Source organism: Notolepis coatsorum (genome assembly GCF_963971535.1).
Source record: "Notolepis coatsorum genome assembly, chromosome: 18".
Taxonomy (NCBI): domain Eukaryota; kingdom Metazoa; phylum Chordata; class Actinopteri; order Aulopiformes; family Paralepididae; genus Notolepis; species Notolepis coatsorum.
In genome coordinates this window covers 52,012,682-52,040,515 of record NC_140182.1, presented here as the reverse complement: position 1 = coordinate 52,040,515, position 27,834 = coordinate 52,012,682, and the positions used below count along the sequence as shown (strand labels likewise).

The 27,834-nt window shown below is 44.2% G+C and overlaps 1 protein-coding gene across 2 annotated transcripts; it reads left to right on the top strand.

Annotated features, from left to right (window-relative positions):
* The first annotated feature begins 73 nt into the window (after positions 1–73).
* Positions 74–27,546, top strand: slc25a22a (solute carrier family 25 member 22a). Of its 2 annotated transcripts, none has more exons than XM_084334685.1 (11): positions 74–201; positions 13,525–13,709; positions 13,824–13,949; positions 17,164–17,219; positions 17,644–17,734; positions 18,281–18,335; positions 21,914–21,974; positions 22,639–22,783; positions 24,173–24,327; positions 24,424–24,499; positions 24,616–27,546. In XM_084334685.1, the coding sequence occupies exons 2-11, from the start codon at positions 13,690–13,692 to the stop codon at positions 24,767–24,769; spliced, it is 939 nt and encodes a 312-aa protein (XP_084190811.1). In that variant the 5' UTR covers positions 74–201; positions 13,525–13,689; the 3' UTR covers positions 24,770–27,546. The 2 variants fall into 2 exon arrangements, with proteins under 2 accessions (XP_084190811.1, XP_084190812.1); XM_084334686.1 differs by having other exon boundaries at positions 74–205.
* The last annotated feature ends 288 nt before the right edge of the window (positions 27,547–27,834 follow it).

Sequence of the window (27,834 nt, the reverse complement as noted above, 5' to 3'; positions counted from 1 at the left end):
CTAGCCTGCCTGCCTCCCTCCCTCCCTCCGTGCTTCTCCTCTCTCCCCACCCTCTCGAACTCCCTTCAAGGGACACAAACGCTACTAACACCGGTAGGTTAGCTATTAACGGTGTGTCAGCTGAAGACGTTGGGCGCAAACGCTCGATTTCAACCCAGAAAACCATCCATAACTCTGGGATAACGGACACGGCTCTCTACGGTAGGTGTGTAACTGTCCGACTCCCAGAATAGCTCACTGGCGTGCATTGGGGTAGCAGCGGGTTGTATTCTTTACAAAAGGTATTTGCATTGAAGCCACCTGAGATTAATGTGGATACCTTATATTAGTCATACACCAGCTTGTCAGAATAATGTGACGTGAGGACATATTTAAGACTATTGACTTATTGTGTTTTTGGGGAGCGACACAATATTGCTGCTTCGATGTAACGATAGGGGCGAATTATTTCCCGTTATGTGGCCGTTCGGTTCCCTGTAACTATAGCCTGGCGTTTTCATCCTCGTCACCACGGGGTGTAGTGACTAATTTACAACGTATTCATCACCGACACGTTCGAGGCGATGGCCGTTATAACGTATTGCTAGGTGTCGGCGTGCGTGTGACGTTCCAGCCGGCGACGTGCATGTGAGATGATCGGTAGTATTTGTACCTCAGTAGCGACGGGTTGTGGGTTCAGGTGGAGTGACGGCGAAACACTGTCAGGCTGCTGTGGGTGAATACGGTTGGCTTTCTAGCTGGTGTTTCTGTGCTGTTTATCCCGGATTAACTGGTCAGCTGGACCTGCTCTGGTTTTCCTTTCCTCTCGGACCTCCACGGAGCCCGGCTCGTTTATACTAGTAGTGGTCCGTCCACAATGAACCTCAACCCCTAGTAGCCGGGGGCCTCGATTTAGACGGGCGCACATAAGGACACATGCATCCAATGAATTTTGTTTTAATTATTTGTATGTATTTAAATTGTATTTATTTATTTTTCGACACATTCAACTGCTGTCTGCCGGGGTTCACACAGTTATGCACCAAGCAACAGTGATGGGGAGAGTAAACTAAATGTTTTTGCAGTAGCTTGCTAAGTGTTATTTATTGTACCAAAGTGTTGACATATGGCACTATAATAACCCCCCCCCTGACCAACCCCCTTCTCTCTCCCTGTTGTACAAGTTATCTGTACTGACAACAAGCTAACAGACAAGACCATGGTAATGTTAGTAAATTGTCTAAAAACCAGTTTCGGATAAACAAGTTAATATTTAAATAATACCACTTGTTTGACATAATTTGCAAGTGTCTTTGGTTAAAACCTCACCAAAAATTGGGTTAGTGCACAATGCACATAATATGGTTATTTAATAGCTTGCAGACAGCTGTGAGACTTTCAATTGAATGGTATATTTTGAAATCATGTCACTTCATTTTGTGTTGAGCCTATTGTGTTATAAGAGCTTCCCCAACACACTGCCTAGCAACATTTCAATTGAAGTGATATTGATAGGGTTGATGTCTTCAGTGCAGCCCATGTAATGAAGCATTCCTGCAGGCATGAAATAATTGATGAGGTGAACTTTCCTTGGGCAGAGACACCCTATACCTTTGAATGGAAAGAAGCCTTTCAGACAGTAAACGTTAACCCAGCACACAGCTATAAGTCAACAGAAATGTGTCATCTCTAGCTCGTCTGTGTGGAATGTTAATTTACTCTGCATGCTAGGACTACATGCCTGTGGTCAAGTAATCCTGGTAAAAACCATTAAAACCCCTGAAGCAAGGACAAACAAATTTCAGCAACATACACGTAACATGTGCACAGAATGTAAATTACATGAAGCTGTGGGCTGGTAGCCTCACAATCTGCTATTGATTGATTGATTGATTGATTGATTGATTGAAAAGTTTATTAACAGATTGCAGAATGGGTACAGTACAGCTCAATACATACAATTGTTAAGAGGATGCAGACCTGAGAAAGACTTTCGTCTTGTTTCCATCAGGGTCCCCCATTTTCAATTCATCATATGACACACATGACATACAGATAGACAGTACTGCTACATCTATACATTTATGACATACCAGATTTTCAAATACAGTACTGTTTGTGATACTAAAAAAATCCAGAAGAAGAGTATATACATTTGACATAGAAACTGTGCATTGGGGGAGGTTGGGTAGGTGGGGTGGGGCTGTACATTGGAGGTGGGGGGGGGGGGGGGGGGGGGTTGGGTAGGGGGGGGGGACACACTGTACATTGGAATACTGACATACATTTGACATGGAAACTGTACATTGGAGGAGGTTGGGTAGGTGTTGGGTTGGGTGGGGCTGTACATTGGAATACTGACAAAGCCATGCTTGGTCTTTATTGTACAACTGGGTTAGGACATTTGTAGGGGCCAGTTTTGAATTGCAGTCTCCCGTAGGTGTTCTTTGAGAGAGTTTTTGAAGGTGGGTAGTGATTTACATTCCTTTACAGCTTTGGGTAGGGCGTTCCACATTGTTGTGGCATAATTGCGAAACGTGTTTAGTCCCTTGTTTGTGCCGAATCTGGGTTTTACATGATTTGTGGAGCTCCCTCTGGTGTTGTGATCGTGGTATTCACTGACCTTTGGGAAGTATTTTGACATGTACATGGGTACCTTGGTCGTGTAGTGTATCTTGTAGACCAGGCCCATTGCAAGTTGCTGTACTCTGTCGTCTACTCTAAGCCATCCTAGGTTGGCAAAGTGTGCAGGGGTGAGGTGGGTTCTAGGTGTCAGGTCAAGCAGTAGTCTGACTAGTTTGTTTTGAGATGTTTGTAATTTGGTTTTTAGTGCCTTTGAGGTGCTTTGGTACCATGAGGTGCAAGCATAGTCGTAGTACCCTTGAATGAGTGCTCCTGCCAGAGTCTTCAGGGTATTCTTGTTTACCAGGGAGGAGATCCGGTACAAGAATCGAGTTCGTTGATTGACTTTTTTTATTACATTGGATGCCATTTTGTCACAGGAAAGATTAGCCTCTAGGATGGAACCCAGGTAGGTAATTTCATCTTTCCTTGTGACAATATTGTCACCCACTGTAACTGAGAAGCCGTCTGTTTTGCTGAGTTTGTTATTTGAACCGAAGAGAATGGACTCTGTTTTGCCCATGTGTAATGATAGTTTGTTGTCGGCGAGCCATATGCAGATTTTGCCTAGTTCCGAGCTGAGGGTTTTTTCAACCTGTAATTTGTTCTTGTCAGAGACCAGCAGGGCTGAGTCGTCCGCAAACAGGAACAAGTTGCAGTCACAAGCTGACGACATGTCATTTGCATAAATTAGGAACAGTAGTGGTCCTAGTATGCTTCCTTGTGGAACACCACAGTTCACTGTGAGGGGGGGGGATAGGGTACCGTTTACCTCCACCATCTGTTCTCTCCCCTCCAGGTAGGATTGTATCCAGCTCACTGATAAACTATCAAAACCAATTGCTTTTAGCTTGTCAATCAGAATGGTGTGATTGACAGTGTCGAAGGCCTTTTGTAGGTCTAGCATGACCATGCCGCAGTATTTGCCCGCGTCCACCTCTTGCTTGATGTGGTCGTTCAAATAGAGAAGGCATGTGTCAGTGGAGTGGGATGTTCTGAAGCCAGATTGGAATTCGTAGATTAGATTTTTATCCGTAAGGTACTTTTCGACCTGTTCGTATACTATTTTTTCCATGACTTTCGAGATGGATGTAAGGATAGAAACAGGGCGGTAGTTGCCTGGGTCTAATTTGCTGCCCTTTTTGTGCAGGGGTGTTACTCTCGCTATTTTGAAGTCCTTGGGGACGTGTCCCTGTTTTATGGAGAGGTTTATTATGTGTGTGATGACTGGGGTGATGGCGGCTGCTGAGTCTCGGAGGAATTTGGAGGGGATGTTGTCATGGCCAGTGGCCTTGTTCGGTTGGAGGGCGCTCAGTTTATTGAGTACCTCATCTGTAGTTACCATTTCCAGTTTGAAATCGTCTTTGTGGACGCCTAGGTTCTTGTAGTATGCTACTATGTGTTCTACCCCATACTGCCCTGAGTGGGAGGGTAGTTTGTTTACCAGTGTTGTGGCTATGTTTGTGAAGAAAGTGTTTAAGTAATTGGCTACATCCAGTTTGTCTGTGATGAGCGTGTTGTCCGTCTTTATGTTTATGTTTGAGAACCTGGTTTTAAGTTTTTTACTGCAGCCTAGTTGATTATTGAGTAATTTCCAAAGTTCACGTGGTTTATTTTTGTTTTCCTCAGTTTTGTCATGACATCAGACGTGAAGCTATGGGAGTGGGCTGGTAGGCTCATGATCTGCTATGACAAGACGTTAAGCTATGTGAGTGGGCTGGTAGTGGTAGGCTCATGATCTGCTATGACATCAGACGTGAAGCTATGGGAGTGGGCTGGTAGGCTCATGATCTGCTATGACATCAGACGTGAAGCTATGGGAGTGGGCTGGTAGGCTCATGATCTGCTATGACATCAGACGTGAATCTATGGGAGTGGGCTGGTAGGCTCATGATCTGCTATGACATCAGACGTGAAGCTATGTGAGTGGGCTGGTAGTGGTAGGCTCATGATCTGCTATGACATCAGACGTGAAGCTATGGGAGTGGGCTGGTAGGCTCATGATCTGCTATGACATAAGATGTTAAGCTATGTGAGTGGGCTGGTAGTGGTAGGCTCATGATCTGCTATGACATCAGACGTGAAGCTATGTGAGTGGGCTGGTAGTGGTAGGCTCATGATCTGCTATGACATCAGACGTGAAGCTATGGGAGTGGGCTGGTAGGCTCATGATCTGCTATGACATCAGACGTGAAGCTATGGGAGTGGGCTGGTAGTAGCCTCATGATTCACTATGATGTCAAGCCAGCCATGGCCTCACTATAAGACGGCACACCATGTACAGCTGCGGTAGGTGGAGATGGAGAGAGATTCTGTAAATAGGTATTAGATTATAATCCTGATACTGGAGGGAAGTGGAAATAGTAATATTTACTACTAGTAAGATTTAAATCCCCTGACACCACAGAATTCCAGACCTTATTTTTGCAGCACTGTAGCTACAGTATGTCTGATTGATTGAAAACTATTTTTTTTGATCCACCTTTTCTCCCATTTTTCTATATTTTCTCCCATCCCAATTTCGTATCATCCAATTCAACCCTCCCCTGTCACGAACGCTGTTTCTTGCCTCCCACAAGCCGGCTGCAATGTGGACTAAGTCATACATAGCACAAGTCCCCTCCGGTACTTGAGGTAACAGCAGTCGCATCTTTTCACCTGCGCAGCTCGATCTCTCAGTGGCGAGGAGTAACGCGTGGGAGGCTCACGCTGCCCCCGACACTTCCTGATTCTACTGCGCAGGCGCACCAACCGACCTGTAGGAGTCGCTGTCCACAACGCCCGATCCCCACCCATCAGTTTCCCACCCCCTAATACGGCCAATGTGTATTAGTACGGACGACCAGCTAAACTGAAAGCAAATGTGGAGCGCTGGGCTCGAACAGGCAAGCCCAGCGTCTCCAGATTTCGTGGCGAGCGCCTTGCCCACTATGCCACGTAGCCGCCACCGATTGAAAACTTTATTAACAGATTGCAGAATGGGTACAGTACAGTACAGCTCAATACATACAATTGTTAAGGGGATGCAGACCAGAGAAAGACTTTCGTCTTGTTTACATCAGGGTCCCCCATTTTCAATTCATCATAACATATGACACACACGACATACAGATAGACAGTACTGCTACATCTATACATTTATGACATACCAGATTTGCAAATACAGTACTGTTTGTGATACAAAAAGTGTCCAGAAAAGAGTGTATATACATTTGACGTAGAAACTGTACATTGGAGGGGGGGGTGGGGGGGCTGTACATTGGAGGTAGGGGGTGGGTGGGGGACACTGTACATTGGAATACTGACAAAGCCATACATGGTAATTTACTCTACAACTGGGTTAGGACATTTGTGGGGGCCAGTTTCGAATTGCAGTCTCCCGTAGGTGTTTTTTGAGAGTGTTTTTGAAAGTGGGTAGTGATTCACATTCCTTTACAGCTTTGGGTAGGGCGTTCCACATTGATGTGGCATAATTGCGAAACGTGTTTAGTCCCTTGTTTGAGCCGAATCTGGGTTTAACATGATTTGTGGAGCTCCCTCTGGTGTTGTGATTGTGGTATTCACTGACCTTTGGGAAGTATTTTGACATGTGTACAAGTACATGGGTACCTTGGTCGTGTAGTGTATCTTGTAGACCAGGCCCATTGCAAGTTGCTGTACTCTGTCGTCTACTCTAAGCCATCCTAGGTTGTCAAAGTGGGCAGGGGTGAGGTGGGTTCTAGGAGTAAGGTCAAGCAGTAGCCTGACTAGTTTGTTTTGAGATGTTTGTAATTTGGTTTTTAGTGCCTTTGAGGTGCTTTGGTACCATGGGCTGCAAGCATAGTCGTAGTACCCTTGAATGAGTGCTCCTGCCAGAGTCTTCAGGGTATTCTTGTTTACCAGAGAGGAGATCCGGTACAAGAATCGAGTTTGTTGGTTGACTTTTTTTTATTACATTGGATGCCATTTTGTCACAGGAAAGATTAGCCTCTAGGATGGAACCCAGGTAGGTAATTTCATCTTTCCTTGTGACAATATTGTCACCCACTGTCACCCACTGTCCATAAATAGACTCTTTCTTACAAACCAATTTTCAGAAACCATGACAACAGCTTAATCGTGTGTTGGATTCATCAAGTCCTTTAGAGGAGCTCTAAAATACCAGTGTAAATGCTAGGAGTAAAACCAATGCTACATTCAGTATGATGTGATTAACTCAAACAAACATAGACTGTTAGTTTTTACTTGTATGTTGGAAGTGCTTCCTATATGTTGTCTTAAAATAATGAAATTTGTGTAAAATAAGCACAAAGCGATGATAGTTCACGGCATGGAAACATTTAATCGACTTTTTTAACCAGGTCAAATTGAATGCAATAAAAAAAAAATGTGGTTCCCAATGGAAGCTTCACAGAATATCTAGTATATAAATACTGTAGAAGCACTGTACTGGACAGATGGACACTGAACAGCAGCCTTCTTTCAGTCTGTGAGGAGAGGAGTGAACATGTGATTTTCATTTCTCGTTGCATCCTCTACTGGCGACTCTCACGTGAGCTGTTGACCCTGCCGGTTCCTCTCTAGCCATTCATTCACTTCCATCACTCACCAAGCCCAGTGAGTCAGTGAGAAGCCTGCCACTGGACGTGTCACTGCATCACAGTGCGTTAGAGAACTGCCACTGCTGCGTAAGGGAAATGGAAAGTCAAGATTCTCATATTCTGACCAGCGAGTATTAATTTACATGAGAACAATATAATGTGCATTCGCTTTTTTGCAAATAAACAAATAAAAGTCAGCCAGGCTCCCCCTCTCTTCTAGAGTTCCAGTCACACAGCTGTCTCAGACATGGATGAGGCCACATCATTGATGGGTATACATGTGCTTGAAGAAGACCGGAAGGGTCGAAACGTTGCATCTGCCTTTTTGTCAATTAAAACAACTTGGAACTACAAATGAGTTGCGAGCCCCGCTTTGTCCTATATACATGTGATCCGGCCATACAATGTCTCTTACACATGGCACTTAAATTGTCTTTTGCATGCACTTATTGGTGTTTCATTACACTTATGAGTGCTGCTTACCAACTGTTTTGCCTGTTTTATTGCAACACTACTATCACTGACATCTAAGAAGGGAGATCCCCCCTTGAATGGCCCTTCTAAGGTTTCTCTCCTCCACATTGCCTGTGGTGCATTTTTTCCTATTGCTAGGTTTTAGTGAGTTTTTCCCCTTACCTTCGCGTGGGGTATGTCTGGGAGTGTTGCATTTATTTGATTTATATTTCATTTTTTGGACTTTATGGTGTTTTTGTTTTGTTCTTTCTTGATTTATTGTGATGTTTCCTCTTGACTTGTTTAAAGAAGACGTGTCTGGCCCATGTGGACATTAACGTGTGTTGTCGGGCCTTACAAATAAATTTGATTTGATCTTTAGCCAACATTTTTGGACCCTTGCATGTATCCAACGTTATTTTGAAAGGTGGTCATTGATTGAATTGATTGAAAACTTTATTAACAGATTGCAGAATGGGTACAATACAGTACAGCTCAATACACACAATTGTTAAGGGGATGCAGACCAGAGAAAGACTTTCGTCTTGTTTCCACCAGGGTCCCCCATTTTCAATTCATCAGGACATATATGACATACATGACATACAGATAGTCAGTACTGCTACATCTATACATTTATGACATACCAGATTTGCAAATACAGTACTGTTTGTGATACAGAAGGAGTCAAGAAAAGGGAGTATATACATTTGACGTAGAAACTGTACATTGGAGGAGGTTGGGTGGGGGGGGTTGGGTACACTGGGATATTGACAACCATACTGGGTAATTTACATTGGAGGTGGTTGGGGGGGGGGGGGGGGGGGCACACTGTATAAACAAGCAAAACTGTACATTGAGGGGGGGGAGACTCTGTACAAACAAACACAATTGTACATTGGACTATTGACAAAACCATACTAGGTAAATGACTGTACATTGGAGGGGGTTGGGTTAGGATATTTACAGGGGCCAGTGTTGAATTGCAGTCTCCCGTAGGTGTCTCTTGAGAGAGGTTTTGAAAGTGGGTAGTGATCCACATTCCTTTACAGCTTTGGGTAGGGCGTTCCACATTGATGTGGCATAATTGCGAAACGTGTTTAGTCCCTTATTTGAGCCGAATCTGGGTTTAACATGATTTGTGGAGCTCCCTCTGGTGTTGTGATCGTGGTATTCACTGACCTTTGGGAAGTATTTTGCCATGTACATGGGTACCTTGGTCGTGTAGTGTATCTTGTAGACCAGGCCCATTGCAAGTTGCTGTACTCTGTCATCTACTCTAAGCCATCCTAGGTTGTCAAAGTGGGCAGGGGTGAGGTGGGTTCTAGGAGTAAGGTCAAGCAGTAGTCTGACCAGTTTGTTTTGAGATGTTTGTAATTTTGTTTTTAGCGCCTTTGAGGTGCTTTGGTACCATGCGGTGCAAGCATAGTCGTAGTACCCCTGAATGAGTGCTCCTGCCAGAGTCTTCAGGGTATTCTTGTTTACCAGAGAGGAGATCCGGTACAAGAATCGAGTTCGTTGGTTGACTTTTTTTATTACATTGGATGCCATTTTGTCACAGGAGAGATTAGCCTCTAGGATGGAACCCAGGTAGGTAATTTCATCTTTCCTTGTGACAATATTGTCACCCACTGTAACTGAGAAGCCGTCGGTCTTGCTGAGTTTGTTATTTGAACCGAAGAGAATGGACTCTGTTTTGCCCATGTGTAATGATAGTTTGTTATCAGCGAGCCATATGCAGATTCTGCCTAGTTCCGAGCTGAGGGTTTTTTCAACCTGTAACTTGTTCTTGTCAGAGACCAGCAGGGCTGAGTCGTCCGCAAACAGGAACAAGTTGCAGTCACAAGCTGACGACATTAACCCTTTGCTTTGGGCTTTGTTATACTGCTTGTCAAATGAAGACGGTAGTCAGTGGAGCTCTTTAAAGCTACCTCTTGTGGCTAAACCATATGTTGCAACCTCTAGCAAGGACACAGACAAACAATTAGGACCAGAATGCTTCCAACTTCGCTGGTATAAGGCCATATATTTACATGTTGGGGAGGCTTCTTGGGGTCATCAATTCGTTGATAATTTCACCTAATATAACCATATTCCAGACTTATAATGGTATATTGAATATTATCTAAGGTCTTAAGGATAATTGTATGAAGTGACACGTTCATTTTAGAACACCGTTGGGCATTTAAACCGACCTAAATATGCATAATAACACGCAACAACTCTTCAACCTTATCTGTGAAAAGATTGTGCCATTACTGCACATTCATCATGGTATGGAAACAGGTTTCAGGAAGGCTCGGAAATGAGGACATTTTATTTTTATACAAATGCTAATTAATAATAATAATAAGGCACTGGCATTAGAGCTGGAGTTGGTCCCCACAGGCACCGCACTATGGACGGACGCCCACTGCTCCCACATAGTTAGGATGCAGGTTAAATGCAGAGGACAAATACATGGTATATGCAACAAAAAAAAATGACTAGGCAAATAAAGAGATGGTAGTTCTAAGGAAACGTCTCGTCATGATCACACATGATTCCTGCACACATGGGAAAGGTCTCTGTGACTGAAACAATGTAGAGGTTATCCTGTCTGTGCAGGAATCTTCTTTATTCTTTTTTCTTTGACCTTCAGGGGGATTGCTTCCCTTCCACCACAAAAGGGACAAGCGAGTGGTGTGTGTGTTAATTTCTGTTTCACTTCTCATCACGTGTCTTCTGTCCACTTGACAGACACACAAATACAGAAGCTGCTGTGACATCTCAGAGCTTAGGAATCCTCTCATACCAAATATCCACGTCATCCCCACATTACAGAGTCTCTATTCTGTTTATTACAGCTTTGTTACACCACATACCAGTTGATAAAGTAGTAGCATGTGTGCGTCTCACACACACACATACACACACGCACATGTTCTGGTCTCTGTAGTAACTACACAGACTAGATCACTATGTCAGAATATCCGATAAACAAGCGCACCCTTGTACAGCGGTCTAGTGCATTCAAGAGAGCATCGAAGTAGTGTGCTTTTATCTCCAGAGCATTGGTTGTCATGATAACCTTTACCAGTCCAAGGAGTACAGACGCAGAGTAACTAACTATCTGTTAAGGATTTATTGATAAAAAGAAGGAGAAAAAAAGGCACACTGTCCTTTTCTTTAAAGGAACACGTCAACGTTATGGGAAATTAGCTTATTGTCTCCAGAGTCAGACGAGAAGATGGATACCAATTTTCTCTCTGTGTGTTCAGTAGACAGCTACCCGGCTGCAAGCTAGCCTAGCTTAGCACAAATGAATAGAAGCGGACACAGACCACTAGCCTGGCTTAGAACTCCGGGAGAAGTGTTTGTTTGTGCTAAGCTAGGCTAGCTTGCAGCCGGATAGCTTTCTACTGAACACACAGAGAGGACATTGGTATCTATCTTCTTGTCTGACTCTTATTTTTTCATTCCCAATAGTGAGGTTTCAGGTTTTAATGACAGGGTCAGGGCGCAGATCGTTGCCTGATCTCCTTTGATACCTAGACCCCCCCTGGCAACATTTTAACCGGTTATCAGTTGGGTTTCAAAACTGAGTTTTAATGCAGAGGAGTTTTTATCTCAAGCTCAAGGTTCTGCACTGGAGCCAAGTTGTTGACTCACCTCTAGTTTCCTCATCGGTGCTTATCTCTTGTCTGAGTACAAACGCGACATCTATGACCCACCCCACGTGTGAGTGGCGTCATGTTTCTTATTCCACCTTGAGTGCATCTACTTTCGACAAACTTGTGTATGTGTGTCTGTTTAGAATTAGCTCTATTCTTCTACACAGAATATTCTTAGTCACTTCTAAACACATCTTTTTCATTTCTAGTGGCCAGAAAACAATGATTACGGCATGCATTTTAGATGATAATAATGAACACAGGCACACCAGTTTCCACAAACGTGTTTGTGTTTAGAATTAGCTATATTTTTCTACACACTGCTAAGTAAAGACTCGAATCATTGTTTTCTGCCCAATAGAAATAAAAAAAAAAGTGTTTAGAAGTGAGAAAGAATATTCGGATACAGAGTCTCTACTTAGCAGTGTTGTTGTTGGTAAATATATACAGTACAAAGGCTGCTTTAGCACTGTTAGCACTCTCATTCTGTGGGGAAGATGAAATGCTAATTCCAGCCCAGTTTCCTGCCTGCGGTCTTTCTGTCGTTACTCCGAGAAGAGAAGAGAGGAATTCCTCAAAGAAGATCTGGCAGATGAGGGATGCCTCGTGTTGTCCCCTACTGTCTAGCACACCGGGGCCAGTTGTCTCACAGACTGCATTTGTCACGACAAGACAGCGCGGCAATGATGTCTAATTGGGCCCAGCGCTGCGATGCAGACACTCTCCGGGCCAGACGGGCTGATAGAAGTAGCCCAGTTATATCCCCCCGGGCTTGTTAGGAGAAGGAGTGGCATGTCAGTCCGAGGGCCGGTACATTGGGAGAGATGGCGGTCCTCTTCACACACCCACACGCTCGTTCCTCTGTCTCTTTTTACCAGCAGTAAATGCAGTACAGCATGCTGTAAAACAGTCAAAGAGAGGTTTGCGAAATCAAAGTGCTGACTGAGGAGTTACCCACAGGTTTTATGGTGCAGAGGAAGTAGGAGGAAACAGAGAAACAAAAGGAGACGGCTGGAAGAGAGAGAGAGAGTGGAGCTCAAGGTCATGCTGGAGAGAGAAAAAATGGAGAGATAGGGTGAGAGAGACTGAGGATGATGAGATAAGAGAGGTGTGAAGTTGCCGAGCGAGGCTCCAGGGACGCTTCACAAGAGGACATGCAACCCCGTCCCCAACCTGCAGGGGCCAGAGAGGTAGCTCTGTGACCTGCTCTGACCCCACGTCACCGCTGGAGCTCAGCTCAGCCGGGGGGGAGGGAGGGAGGCCTCCGGTCCCCCGTCCAAACTAAACACACCCCCACAGCTGCATGTGCACTACAATATTTATACAACTAAACCGTTATCTAATAGATATGTATCCCTGTTGTGCCGTACTAGGCAGAGGGGTAGGAGGAGTAGGAACTGGCTCTTTGATGATGTGACTACTTGTGTTGATCGCAGAGAGAGAGAGAGACACGTCAGCGAGGATCAGGAAATGGAAAAGCTGTGTTTGAGTCGTGACTGAGAGGAAGAGAAGGAGGGGGTTGGAGGGAGGAGGCGGGTTTCAGAGAGAGAGGGGTTGTGATTGGTGGATGAAGGGGGTGGAAAGAATTTGAGGGGAAACATCTTTTTACAATCAGAACCTTCTGTACCACCGAAAGGAGCATCTTATGATCAGATTTCATTCTTGTTTTGAATAACCATTTTAGATTATAATAATGAATGCAGGCACACCCGTTTTTACTTTTTGATTGTTATTACAAATTTGTATTATCAAAGACTAACAGTGCACAGATGTTTCATTGATGATAGATTAGTCTAAAATAGTAATCCTTGTTCCGTGATCCGCTCTATTTTAGGAAAGCTGCGTCAGCCACAAGTAATGCACACAGCAGCCGTCCCTAGAACGGGCCCTGGGGGCTGCCTCCTCCACTATCATCACTATTTTAAACCTGCCGTACCTTTTAGGACACAAAGAAAGAATGAGGCTAGTGAAACCGCAGAGAGAGGAAGTGAGGTGGAGTTGGCACCCATTATCTCTACAGTCACGGTATTCCTCTGACGCACGCTGGAGAGCAGCTGTGTGAAGTTAACAGTGGAGGAGTAAGCCGCCTCTGTCTGAAGCACAGAGACTAAAGTTTTCATCGTCAAGTCTCGCAAATTGCAACCCATTGATTGCATAAATGTTGTTGTGATACACGTCAGTGAGCAGCTCCTCTGTAAGAGCATTGATATGAACTCAAACCGCTTATCTCTTCACAGATACCTCACCCCACTCCTGTACAGGCAGGCGCTTCAGGGACAAAAGTGGACACACAATCAGACAGAGAAACAACACGCGACCTTACCCGACGACACACTGCGGCGACTGAGTGACCAATCAACAGACATATTGACATTCTGACCATCTGCCGGGGCCTGACATAAATGGCTGACAAGCAGATCAGGTGAGCTACATTAGCACACGGGTGAAAGGGCTGAATTGAGCTGTATGCTCTGTGTGTTTGATGAGTGATTTCATGTCTCTTTCTCCATCTCTGGTCATCCTCCCCGCCTCCCAGTTTACCTGCCAAATTGATCAATGGGGGTATCGCTGGCCTGATCGGAGTGACCTGTGTGTTTCCCATTGACCTGGCCAAGACCCGCCTGCAGAACCAGCAGAATGGATGTCGCCTTTACACCAGCATGTAAGTGTTTCTTATTGATAGCAAAAATATGAACAGTCGCTGACTTACTAAACCAGTGTGACGTTGATACTGGACTAGAATCTTAACGTAACCAATGCGTTCTCATCAGAAAAGGTACAATAATGAAAAGGACTTGTGTATTTCTGGAGCCATACGGATATTTTGTACTACGTTATGCACTGATTTAGGAGACAATTAATGACATCCGTGGTCAAAGAGCTGTGCCAGATTTTCTTTAAGGCTCATGTCATGAGATATAAAGTTTTTGGAAATGTAATGTATGTACTTATTTGTACTACATACGCATTGTACATTGCCGATACAATACGTAAATACCGTAAAACTTCAATTAATAGCCCATGCTTTTATTTGCTTAAATCACTGAACTCACCGCCTCTATTTGGGACGCCTGTACCAGTTCCGCAACCGTTCCTATTTCCGGGGTAGGCCTGATTGGCCCCGACAGGCACGTGACCCGCCGCGGCCACGCCCCGCGGCAGCCCCAGGACGCGGCAACGAGGCTGCTGTGGTTCACCGCCGCTTTCCGCCTTCAACGCCGCAGAGTTACCATACGCTATACAATATACTATGCAATGTACTAATATACAATACGGCTCACTTTTCCCAATTCAATGACAGAGCCGCTGTTTAATAATATTGTCGCGGCGGAGCTCCGTCGCGGCAGCATTATGTAGCAGTAATCCCCCCTTTTTTACCATCGACAACTAGCTCAATTGGTAACGCTGCTTGGCTGTGGATCCTATGGTCCGTTTGTGACCGTTTTTTTTTTATGCATTGCACTATAGCGTATTGTATATTGTATATTGTATGGTGCAGTAACGGTCTCTGGAGCGCAACAGTAAGAAGCATTTGCACTGCAACGCATACACCTTACTGTAAATTGTACCTCATCCCATTTCTGCTTTCTACTATAGCATATTGTATATTGTATGGTACAGTAACGGTCTCTGGAGCGCGCCAGCATTTGCACTGCAAGGCATACACCTTACTGTAAATTGTACCTCATCCCATTTCTGCTTTGCACTATAGCGTATTGTATATTGTATGGTAACTCAGTTACTTCTATTCTGCATCGAACGCTGTACATATGTCTCTATACTATTTTATTTCATACAACAATGTATGCCTTTCAAATGTTAAATGATAAATGATTGCATGATACACTGAAATAATCCTGCGCTCGCGCAAATTTGCTGCTGCGGGCGGCGTTGAAGGCGGAAAGCGGCGGTGAACCACAGCAGCCTCGTTGCCGCGTCCTGGGGCTGCCGCGGGGCGTGGCCGCGGCGGGTCACGTGCCTGTCGGGGCCAATCAGGCCTACCCCGGAAATAGGAACGGTTGCGGAACTGATACAGGCATTTGGGACAGGCGTCTACATGTATTTGGGACAGGCTTCTGGCATAGATGGGAATAACATGTAAAAGCATGTACACATCAAAATAAAGGGACTACCAAGACCGTCTCTTTGAATGGGGAGTCATCTGTATATAAGAATCTGTCATGCGTATCATTGTTTTTCTTTCACGTTTTAAAGGAACACGTCAACTTTTTGGGAAATTAGCTTATTTGCCATCTACCCTGGAGTTAGACAAGCAGATACATACCCTTTTCATCTCTGTGCATGCATTAGGCTTAGGGAACAGCCGCACTGTTAGCCTAGCTTAGCTTCATTCACTGGAAGTAGGTGTGCCAGTGTAGCCTAGTTCCCAACAGTCACGAAATACACTCCAAATACAACTCCAAAACTTTCCTGTAAACATGTTGTGACTTGTGTATTTACCACATGGAGAAAAAAATTATAATTAGACATTTTAGTTTTCTAAGCAGATCTATTATAATACTCGGAACTACTTTTTGCCGAACCACTGCTGCCTGGGCGCAGTGATTTCATCACCTCAAAAGCCCAGTTTTTCAAAAATCAACAGGGCTTTTGAGGTGATGAAATCACTGAGACCAGGCAGCAGTGGTTCGGCAAAAAATAGTTCAGAGTATATATCTGCTTATGTCTAAATCTTTTTTTATTTATTTTTTTCACATGGTAAATACACAGGTCACAACATGTTTACAGGAAAGTTTTGGAGTTGTATTTGGAGTGTATTTCGTGACTGTTGGGAACTAGGCTACACTGGCACACCTACTTCCAGTGAATGACGCTAAGCTAGGCTAACGGTGCAGCTGTTCCCTAAGCCTAATGCATGCACAGAGAAGAAAAGGGTATGTATCTGCTTGTCTAACTCCAGGGTAGATGGCAAATAAGCTAATTTCCCCAAAAGTTGGTGTGTTCCTTTAAGTCACTGGTAAATTACTGACAGAATGGTTCATTTGGTCAAAAATGACAATAGAAAATTAAATTTTTTCTGCCATAGACCAGCTTTTAGGCATGCGCCATCCAGTGTTTTTTTGCCATGGCAACCACTCACTGTTCTTTTAATATAGATTGCTATTTGAATCATCTTTAAAATGCACATTTGCCCTCAAGATACTTACTTTTTCCTCAAGTAAATAATTACAATTTTACTCAAACTTCACATCACATATTTTTTTTATGCACTTTTTCTCCTCCTTTTTCTATTTTTCTCCCATCCCAATTTCGCCTCGCCAATTCTCCCTTCAATTCTCCCCTCCCCTGTCTCGAACGTTGCTAGACCATGCCTCCCACTGGTCGGCTGCAATGTGGACGAAGCCTTGCATCACGTGTCCCCTCCGGTACACGAGGAGGCAGCCATTGCATCTTTTCACCTGCACAGCGTGATCTCTCAGCGGCGAGGAGTAACACGTGGGAGGCTCACGCTGCCCCCGTTGCTTCCTGATTCTGCTGTACAGGCGCACCAACCGACCTGTAGGAGTCGCTGTCCACAACGTCCGATCCCCATCCACCAGCTTTCCCACCCCTAACACTGCCAATTGTGTTAGTATGAACGACCAGCCAAGCTGGTAGCAACGCAGAGAGCTGGGCTCGAACCCAGCATCTCCTGCGTTAGTGACGAGCGCCTTGCCCACTGCGCCACTTAGCCGCCCCCACTTCACATCACATTTAATTATTTTCTCTGAACATGTTTATTTTGTAGCAAATAGTTTCCTTGTCTTTAGTGTTGTGTATTTCCCCCATTCGAAACCATCTGTCACCGTCTCTGATGCACCAGAATTGCATAATATTGCACAGCATGATGTTTTCGGTTGTCCTTACATTTGCAGGTCTGATTGCCTTATCAAGACCATCCGTTCTGAGGGATACTTTGGGATGTATAGAGGTAGGTTTCTGTAGGATAATGACGCTTGTGTGTGAATGCATGCCTGTGCAGAACGTGGATTTGTACATCGGTACAGTACATAGAAAAATCACATCCTGTATCATAAAACATCGAGCACATACTGAAGTCAAATAATGAGGCAGTGAGATCATCAGTGAGAGCATTCATGACTCACTGTTAAACCCTGGGCTCATCGAAGCTGCTTATTACATAGCAGTCTTTCTTTCATTTGCACATTGGACCACGAACATCTGGGGCAGGACTTTTATCACACTGGCATATGGAAGTAAGTACAAAGGCTTCCCACTAGGCAGCTGATTCCTTCTAATCGCTCTCTCTCTCTCTCTCTCTCTCTCTCTCTCTCTCTCTCTCTCTCTCTCTCTCTCTCTCTCTCTCTCCCTCCCTCTCTCTCCCATTCCTTCAGGAGCCGCGGTGAACTTAACACTAGTCACTCCAGAGAAAGCCATCAAATTGGCAGCCAATGACCTCTTCAGGCAACACCTCTCCAAGGATGGGTGAGATGAGGAAGGACTGACTAAACACATGCCGACTAAACACACACGCCTCACATCACTCACTCACACCCGTGTGTACTAACATGTCAGGACCGTCAGTGTTCACACCGAGTGAGGCTCTGGTTAATCCTCCACCGAGCTGCCTGCCTTCCTCGTGATTTCTCTTCCTCTCTGCAGTGTACGTAATCGCACATTCGGTTATCATAGCGGTACAGTTTGAAATCAATGTCCTGAAGTGAAATTAAATAACAGTATCACATCAACATCTGGTATTACAGAGCCTGCATGGATTCATATTTCTGGGGTTTCTATCTGTCTCCATGGCGACAAACAAGTGGGTTGGTCGGTGAATGATTGACCTGTTGGGTCCAGTTGCGCGGTTTGTGAATTATTAATGCGTCCCCATATGTATGTTGAAAGAGACCTGGCGCTGATGGTGACTCCTCCTTTTAGAAGATAGCAGAAAACACATCTCTTAGCTTCCACAACCCTCCATAAAATACACAAGTTAACCGTATCCCCGTCTTTGTGTCTCTTTTTGCTCAGAAAGCTGACGTTATGGAAGGAGATGCTGGCAGGGTGCGGGGCAGGTACATGTCAGGTGAGTGAACGAATGAGTTGCCACTTTTAATTGCGTCCTCCTGTTTCTCCATCTGGAGCTGCTGCCCTCAGCTCTGCCAGCCCCACAGCTCTGCCACCACCTAGCCTTGCCATCCCCCGCTCTCACGCAGACCACTGGGCCTCAGCTGTTACCTCCTCTCTCTGCTCTGAGATGGATTAACCACCGCCATGCTGATTACTCTGTTCACTTAGATGAAAGTGGACCTTCTATGCTCACATTCAGCTTTTGTTTAATGGTCAACATCTTCTCCAGAGTGAGCCGAGAAAATAGATGCCAATTTCCTAGGCTGCGAGCTAGCCTAGCTTAGCACAAATGAATGCTTCCAATCATTTGTGCTAAGCTAGGCTAGCTTGCAGCCGGATAGCTTTCTACTGAACACACAGAGAGGAAACCCCTATCCATCTTCTTCTCTGAAGACGAAGGCGGTCAGCGCATTTCCCATAATGTCAGCGTGTTCCTTTAAGTGTTACCTAATCTCTATTATGGTGTTCTAATTGACACAGTGTGACTGTGAATTTGATTCCATGCAGATTCTCAATCACCACTATGACGCTCTGTCGTTAGCGGGTGGTAAGACTTAAGGGAGCTAGACTTGAGTGATCAGATAAGACGTTGAGTGGTTGACCGTGTGCAACGCTTGCTTGAGTCACAGGGGGCCTGGCCTGCCTGTTGTCAACGAGGGCAAAGGCTCCGAGCCCGGGGAGCATGATTAGATTAAGTGTAGCAGGCCTTGGATTAACGAACATGGACATCTCACCTCCAATCCAGTTAACTACTACTGCATGGATTATGAAGGCAAACAAGAGTTAATGGCTTGGCCTGTAGGTTTACACCTGATTTAGGCTTTGTTCACACTGCAAGCCTTAGTGCTCAATTATGATGTGTTGCTCAGATCAGATTTGTCTGTTTGGCTGTTCACATTCTTTTTTAAATGTGGCCAATATCAGATTCCAGTGTGAACTGGCTCCTGAACTGACCTGCATAATAATAATAATAATAATAATAATAATAATAATAATAATAATAATAATAATAATAATAATAACTTTATTTGTATAGCACCTTTCATACAGGGGATTGCAGTTCAAAGTGCTTTACATCAATAAGACATAGAATCAGTGTAAAACAAGCAGCAAGAGCAAAGCATAAAGTGGGATAAAATAATGCAGATATATTAATCAAATCATATCAGAACCTCATGTTCCAATAGGCTTCTGTAATCTGTTACAAAACATGATAAAGGTCAGAGTATGCACCCACCGCCGGATTTTGGGGCATAGAGATAAAAGTAAAAATAAGTTAAATAATAGCAAGGGTAAAATTAGCTATGAGGGCCGACGTTCCACAAATAATGTCCACAGCCGCTCCAGTGTAAAACAAAGATATCCAAATGGTTTATTTCTCTTCCACAGCGAAGTCTTTCTTTACAGAAGTGGTCCTAAATCTATTTTCCTAAATATTCACGTCACTACTACAAGGTAAGAAAACTGTATTTTCCCAGTCTCCAAAATCACCGCCGACTCGACACATGAAAATTCCTCCTCACTGGAAAGCCGTAAATCCACTTGCTGGCTCTTTCCACAGAAAACCGGAAGGCTTGGCACTAGGGATGCTCGATATTGGCTTTTTTACCGATACCGATATACCGATATTGTCCAACTCTTAATTTCCGATACCGATATCAACCGATACCGATATATGCAGGGTTCCCCCCCCCCCCAAAAAAACGGAATAATTTCAGGTAATTAACATTACATATCTCTTGTTGTGGAATTAACACAACATTATGCATACTTTTGACAATAAATAAAATCAGAATTTGTTCTTACTTGCTTGCCTGGATAAATAAAGGTTATAGAAATGTAAAAGATTTGGGCGGCTACGTGGCGTAGTGGGCAAGGCGCTCGCCACAAATGACGGAGACGCTGGGCTTGCCTGTTTGAGCCCAGCGCTCCACATTGCTTTCAGTTTAGCTGGTCGTTCATACTAATACACATTGGCCGTATTAGGGGGTGGGAAACTGATGGGTGGGGATCGGGCGTTGTGGACAGCGACTCCTACAGGTCGGTTGGTGCGCCTGCGCAGTAGAATCAGGAAGTGTCGGGGGCAGCGTGAGCCTCCCACGCGTTACTCCTCGCCACTGAGAGATCGAGCTGCGCAGGTGAAAAGATGCAACTGCTGTTACCTCAAGTACCGGAGGGGACTTGTGCTATGTATGACTTAGTCCACATTGCAGCCGGCAAGAAACAGCGTTCGTGACAGGGGAGGGTTGAATTGGATGATACGAAATTGGAATGGGAGAAAAATATAGAAAATGGGAGAAAAAGTGGATAAAAAAAAAGAAATGTAAATTTTTTAAAAATTTTTTAAACCGATACCGATATTTTCCGATATCACATTTTAATGCCGATATCGGCCGATAATATCGGACATCCCTACTTGGCACCTTGGTTGAGAAATGCAGGCTTCAGTCTTGGTTGTTGAGTCCATCCGTTCAGTCCTGTTCAGTCCTTGGCTCTATATATCGTGGACTATATAGACACAAATGTTCTAGAAGGTTCGGTTATGACATCATACGGTGACATCACGAATGTTCCAGAACGTTCTATCATGACGTCATACTGTGACATCACCAATGTCCTAGAATGTTCTATGTTCTAGAATGTTTGGCTATGACATCATCACAAATGTTCTAGAATGTTCTATTATGACAAATACGACGGTTCAATGACTATCTAAATCCAATCAATATTAAACATTCATATAATACAATAACCTATATAGCTTTGGCTCCTACATGAGCAGACATATAAAATCACAGTTTTTCACATTAGGATCTAACATCCCAATAGGTCACCTTGTAAGACATAGAACACCAAATCACAGTTCTTCACATTAGGATCCAACATCCCAACAGGCCTCCCTGTTTATGGCTCGATCATCACACATGATATCGAATTTTAAAACAATAAAAGAGTAGCAAAATAGTACAATAGTGTAGTGCTGTAGCTTTAGTGATTTTAGATCACAGGGACTCAAACCCATACGCTGTAGCTTTAGTGATTTTAGATCACAGGGACTCGAACCCATATGCTTTAGTGATTTTAGATCACGCGCAAATTAAGTTCAGCTTGTACAGAAGTATCACCTCACTGTCTCTCCACTGACCAACTCCCTGAGGGACTCTCGCCAGTGTAGAATTGTGATGAATGATTTGGGCCACTTTCACCTGCAGTCTGAATGTAGCACACACACACACACGCACGCACGCACGCACGCACGCACGCACGCACGCACGCACGCACGCACGCACACACACACACACACACACACACACACACACACACACACACACACACACACACACACACACACACACACACACACACACACACACACAGAGTTCTCATGGCCATGTACACAGGGGTTCATTAGTCCTCGACTGAGATATTCAACCAACTTGTATTCACACCGAAGTGTCTCTGCCTAAAATATCAATATGAATAATGTATGTCATATATATTTCCAATTATCAACTCTGTTATTTATTGTCACAGGTTATCGTCACAACTCCTATGGAGATGTTGAAGATCCAGCTCCAAGATGCTGGAAGAATTGGTAAGAGATCAAACAAATGGAGAAGGAGCTGGAAAAGAACAGTCACTGTGTTAGAGAAATGGAGAAATGTCGGTCTTGTGTGGTCAAAGAGGAGATTACAACAGTATATCTTAACCAGATGTAGGAGATATTGGAAGCTGGAATGCTACATGTCCTCTCTATTGACTTCCACTAGCATGCTTAGTAATGAAGCTTACAAATGCAAAAATGTTTGTCTTTCAATAATCAAAAGCCAAAACACTGATGCAAGTCATTTTTGGGTTGGACCGAAATGGCTCGATACATTTATGCTTTTTTGTCAAGTAGAATTTTGAGGGAATGACTTCTCTTGCTGCACAACTGCAACCATCATCTCACAGTGTCACTGGATATCTGAAGCTATATGAGTTTAGTTTCAGATCTTATAAAGTCAAATACTGTGATTTTCAAATATATACTGTGATTTGCAAATATATATTGTGATTTGCAAATATATACTATGATTTGCAAATATATACTGTAATTTTCATAGAGTACTTTCCTATCAGCGTATTTATTTTAAACTTTTGCTTAAGTCAATGTCACTGCTCAATGTCACTGTCTCCCAATTAGCTTGAACCTCATTCTATTTTCTTAGCTGTCTTGCTGTGTTGGTTGTAACTGTTCTCCTGATGCCTGTCCCCAGCGGCTCAGAGGAAGCTGATGCCAGAGACCGTGGCACCAGGAACCCCGGAGTTTAAGTCCCCCACAGCCATGCAGCTCACCAGAGAGCTACTGAGGGACAAGGGCATCGCTGGCCTGTATAAAGGCCTGGGTGCCACGCTGCTCAGGTACAAACCAAATCTTTGGCGACCCGTGTGTCTGTTAGAGGAACACGCTGACATTCAAATCAAATCAAATCAAATTTATTTATAGGGCCCGACAACACACGTTAATGTCCCCATGGGCCGTACAGGTCTTCTTTAAACAAGTCAAGAAGACAACATAACAATAAGTCAAGAACAGAACAAGAACACTAGATGAATGCAAATAAATGAAAGAATGCAAGCACTCCCAGACATACCCCACGCGAAGGTAAGGAAAAACTCACTAAAACCTAACAATAGGGAAAAAAAGCTCCACAGGCAATGTGGAGGAGAGAAACCTTAGAAGGGCCGTTCAAGGGGGGATCTCCCTTCTTAGATGTCGGTGATAGTAGTGTTGCAGACGGACAGTTGGTAAGCATGCACTCATGTGTGTGGTGAAACACAGATGAGTGCATGCAATAGCAACTGTACATTTTGAAAAATTTAAGATAGAGCTAATAGCGATAGCAACTGAACATTTTGAAAGATTAAAGATAGAGTTGATAGCGGATCTATTTGAGGCACAGGGGCGGCGCAAGAGGGTCACGTCCTCCCCGTCTTAGTCACGGGACATTCAACACTCCGGTCGTTGCTCAGGGACAGCCGGAGACAGGGGGAAGGGGGGTGGCGCAGAGAGGGTCGCGAACTCCCCGACATCATCGCGGGACATCCGGCACTCCGGTCACCACTACGAGACCTCCGAAGACAGGGGGGCACGCAGAGGGGGTCGCAATCTCCCGGCCTTCGTCACGGGACGTCCAACACTCCGGTCAACACTCCAGGACAGCAAGTCATAGGAAGACAGGGAGACGGGACAGGCGTTAGACAGCTCATGAGATTGTAGTAGGCGGACATAGCAATAGATACAAGTGGTAGGCATATATGTGAATGGAGTAGATATATGAAGTAAGCGTATTATGTGAATAGAATAGAAGTACTTAACCCAGCAATGAAACCGCGTTGACTGTTAATCTGTTAACAGTCTGTTAATCAGTTGACAGGACCACGGACATTATGGGACATGAGCCATACTGTCTTCTCAGATGAGAAGACGGATAACAATTTCCTCTCTGGCTGCAAGCTAGCCTAGCTTAGCACAAATTAATGGAAAACGGATCAGCTAGCCTAGTTTAAAACTCAGGGAGAGGTGTTTTTGGGCAGCTAGACTAGCTGATCTAAGCTAAGCTGGATAGCTTTCTACTGAACGCACAGAGAAGAAATTGGTATCTATCTTCTTGTCTGACTCTGGAAAAGACGGTAAATACATATTCCCATAATCTTGGCATGTTCCTTTAAGTACATTACATCCATACTGACTTCAAAGCTTACTGTGATCAACATTTTAATAGTGGTATTTGTCTCCTTCCTTTATAGAGATGTTCCTTTCTCCGTCATCTACTTTCCCCTCTTTGCCAACTTGAATCAACTGGGCAAGAGAGGTGTTGACGGTCCCGCCCCCTTCTACGTGTCATTCATATCAGGCTGTCTTGCTGGGAGCACAGCGGCTGTTGCCGTCAACCCTGTCGATGGTGAGTACTGGAACATTGTGCGCTCTCTCCGCGCGTCGTTACTGTGTGTGACGGTTGTTCTGTTGCACTAACCCGGCCCCCCTGTGTGTGTCGCAGTCATAAAGACCAGGCTGCAATCCCTGAACCGAGGCAGCACAGAGGACACGTACAGCGGAGTGATCGACTGTATCAGGTAACCTCCTTCTGTCCTACCTGTGTGATGTTGTCACCCACCATATCTCACCAGATGCATCGCTAGTATTGGCTGGACTAATCTATTGTATTCTATTGCCTCCTGTTGTCCCTTAGAAAGATCATGGCTAACGAGGGTCCCTCTGCCTTTCTGAAGGGGGCATACTGTCGCGCCCTGGTCATAGCGCCGCTGTTTGGCATCGCCCAGGTGATCTACTTCCTGGGAGTTGCCGAATACCTCATCGACCTCTTGCCCAAAAAGGACAAATAAGAAGCCCCTCCACTTGGCCTTTTCTTCTCATCATGCATTGCACCGAATGGATCGGGACTCATCTCATCTCTCATGAAATAAGGTTTTTGATTACATTCGGGTCAAAGTGTGACTCGCCAGTACAGTTTGTTTTACATTGTCATGTTGAATGTCAAGATTCTTAGCACAGGAGAAAGTCTTCATTTGCCAAGCTGCCTATGGTGGCATGTGTAATTCCAGTGGGCAGATGCAGGGTAGCCTTCTGGAATTGAAGCCACAAAAAAATATTTTTAAGTTTCAAAAGAATATTGATTTATAATTTCAAACATTTGATTGAGTCTTTGAGCATGATTGTTGAATGACACAGTAGATCTGATGCCCTAGGTTGCTGCAGTTCTGAGTAGCTGGTTATTCCGTTATAACTTTAGCTTCTGAATGACGATGAGGGTGATGATGAATATGATCTACTGAACACTTTATAACAATGTTTAGTGTAACTTACTGCACATATCACACCTATGAAGATATTTGAGCTCTACAAAGATCAGATGGACTATTCACCAAGCATGCTCTGTAAGGAATAGCCCCAGATACAGGTAGCATAGTATGAATTGGAGCAAAATGATATGCCTCTGTCTCAGACAAAGACCCGGGGAATATGATCTTACCTGAGACGCCAGATCCCTGCCTGTAAATGGTGGTAACGAACCCTGCCATTCAGCCTAGCTCTGAGCTAGCTGTGATTGCCTTTCCTTACCCGTCTAGGTAGATCCGGCCATATCCCATATCCCATGGTACCACAATGGGTCGACTGTCTCCACTCTGAAAGATAGCTCTGTCCTGCAGTTCAACAATAATACGGTGTGTTCAATGTTGGCCAATATACAGCACCTAATCGCCTTTTCCTCAGCTCACTACCCTGGGAAGCACAATAGTAGCCTATTAGTAATGCTAGTGGTACAAGACTCCCACTGTGGGATTGGTCGCTTGTGTAGACTTCCCTGGGTCTGATCAAGACTACCTTTACACATAGAATATCTATCAGAATATACATTTAAGCACTTTGAAGACATAGGCAGGTTCTGTAGATCAGTAAAGCTGTGAACACTAAAATGGCATGAAAATCATCCTCATAGAACGCAAAATTTAGGAATGATTATATCGACAAATGACCAAACATAGATATGACTACTGAGGTGGAAAGAGAACTGACACCCATTGTGGAACCAGCAGGACTACAGCCCGGTTAGTTAATTTCCCTAGATCCGTACATGATTATCTTTCGTTTACAGAAGAGGTCCAACTGTTATCTCTAATCTAGAAACGACATGAAATTGGGCCCGGCATGTATCCAGGGGCAGCACCCAAAGAGCCCAAACAACATTTTGAATTATCTGTCATTTACAGAAGAGTTGTCTTGTGTCTAATCTGAGAATACATTTAATTGGGCCCGACATGTAATCAGTGGCATTACCCAAAGAGCGAACGCTTGAATGATATTAATCAGACTGTGATTTCAGTATTGTGCTAAATTATTGGGACCTCCTATGATTTTACCAAACATTTCAACGTTGTTGCTTTAAACCTTTTGGTTTTGCTTTAACTTCTGCGGAAAAGCTTTCATGGTGTATCCGGTGCAGTGTTACATCACTGAAGCCCTGCCACTGGCTTTTACCCCGCAGGGAGATTAAGGTAACTTTGACGTGTGGCATCCAATCACATTCCATCCTTGCTCCCAACAAGCAGCTCTTCAAATAGTACTGTTGCACTGTAAATTATGCAATGCAACTCTTCAGTGTGTTTATCATGTGTGGGATTGAGATATCTATTTATCAATATTCCTTTCTATAGGCAGTACAGTGCTACGTATGTGTTGTTTTTCTGTGTCAAAAGTGTCCACCTTACTATATTGTACATATATGCAGATGATTAGGTTTTATCGTTTTTGTTTCCTACATGATGGCTTATTTGCACACCTACCTCTCCAGCTACCCTCTCAACCTATGTTGTTGTGATTGTGATGTGAGTCTATCTAGTGAAGGAACGTTTTAATGCAACAGTATGTATCATGATACAGATGTAATTTGAACTTAAATGCCGCAGAAAGGTGAGGTTTCTTTCTTTTTAGCTTTGTACTTCATGCAAAAGGGGGACAGTATTGTGTAATCTCATGGATGGTTGTCTGGAGGTGCTATGGTTTGTAGGTCCTGTATCCCGCTTCAGAAACTAGTACCAAGTTGGGCCATATACAACAATGCCATCATTGTTCTTTTTCATCAAATCATTATTAAATCATTATTTTTATCAGTTCATCATTTATCAGTTTACCAATTTTCTTTTTTAACACAACACATATTTATACCATAATCTATGCTGGAAATGAAATGTACCCTGAGTGAGCCCACTAAGGACAGCGACATTAAATTGGAACATTAGCGTCTTTGGATGGCAGTGTCATTACTTACAGTAGCTGTATTGTGACAGTGTCACCAGTAATGACCAGAGCTGCAGTGGCTGAACGGTGCGGTCGAGAGTGATGCTCTCGGCCCGAGGACTGTAGGTCTGGCTAATGAGGGAGCCTGGGGTGGTGGGAAAACAGTCTGCTTACGACGGCCACCTGGCACCTCCAGGCAACATGACCGCAGAGCCACAGAGAAATTACGACTGTTTTTATTCCTCAACATTCCAATTGCTAACTCATCTCATGACATGTTGTGGTGATCGTAATGCCTGTTTTTATGTTATTGAGATTATTATTATTATTATTATCTTTTTTTAATCACCCCCCCCCCCCCCCCCCCCCCCCATTTTATGACCCTACTCTCTTTTCAGTTGAATCTTGATACTATTGTGTAAGTCATTTTTGTTTTGATCAGCTGTGAATTTGCACTGATGCTGTGCATTTTGGTTGTGTATGTGTGTGCGTGTCTGACTGTGTAGTGCTGTACTTGATGTGTAGCGGTTAGTGTGACACCGAGGTGTTCGTCTCTCTGAATATCAAACCTTCTCTCTCTCCTCTCTTTCCTTCTGTCTGTCACACTCCACTGCCGTCTACCTCTCCTCCCCCAACACATATCGCAGGGGTG

What these genes read in the sequence shown, in the direction of transcription:
- slc25a22a (XM_084334685.1), top strand. Translation starts at nt 13,690, where the DNA reads ATGGCTGACAAGCAGATCAG. An exon ending in ATACTTTGGGATGTATAGAG is followed by an intron (nt 17,220 to 17,643) that starts GTAGGTTTCTGT and finishes CCATTCCTTCAG; the next exon opens with GAGCCGCGGTGAACTTAACA. An exon ending in TGCCGTCAACCCTGTCGATG is followed by an intron (nt 24,328 to 24,423) that starts GTGAGTACTGGA and finishes TGTGTGTCGCAG; the next exon opens with TCATAAAGACCAGGCTGCAA.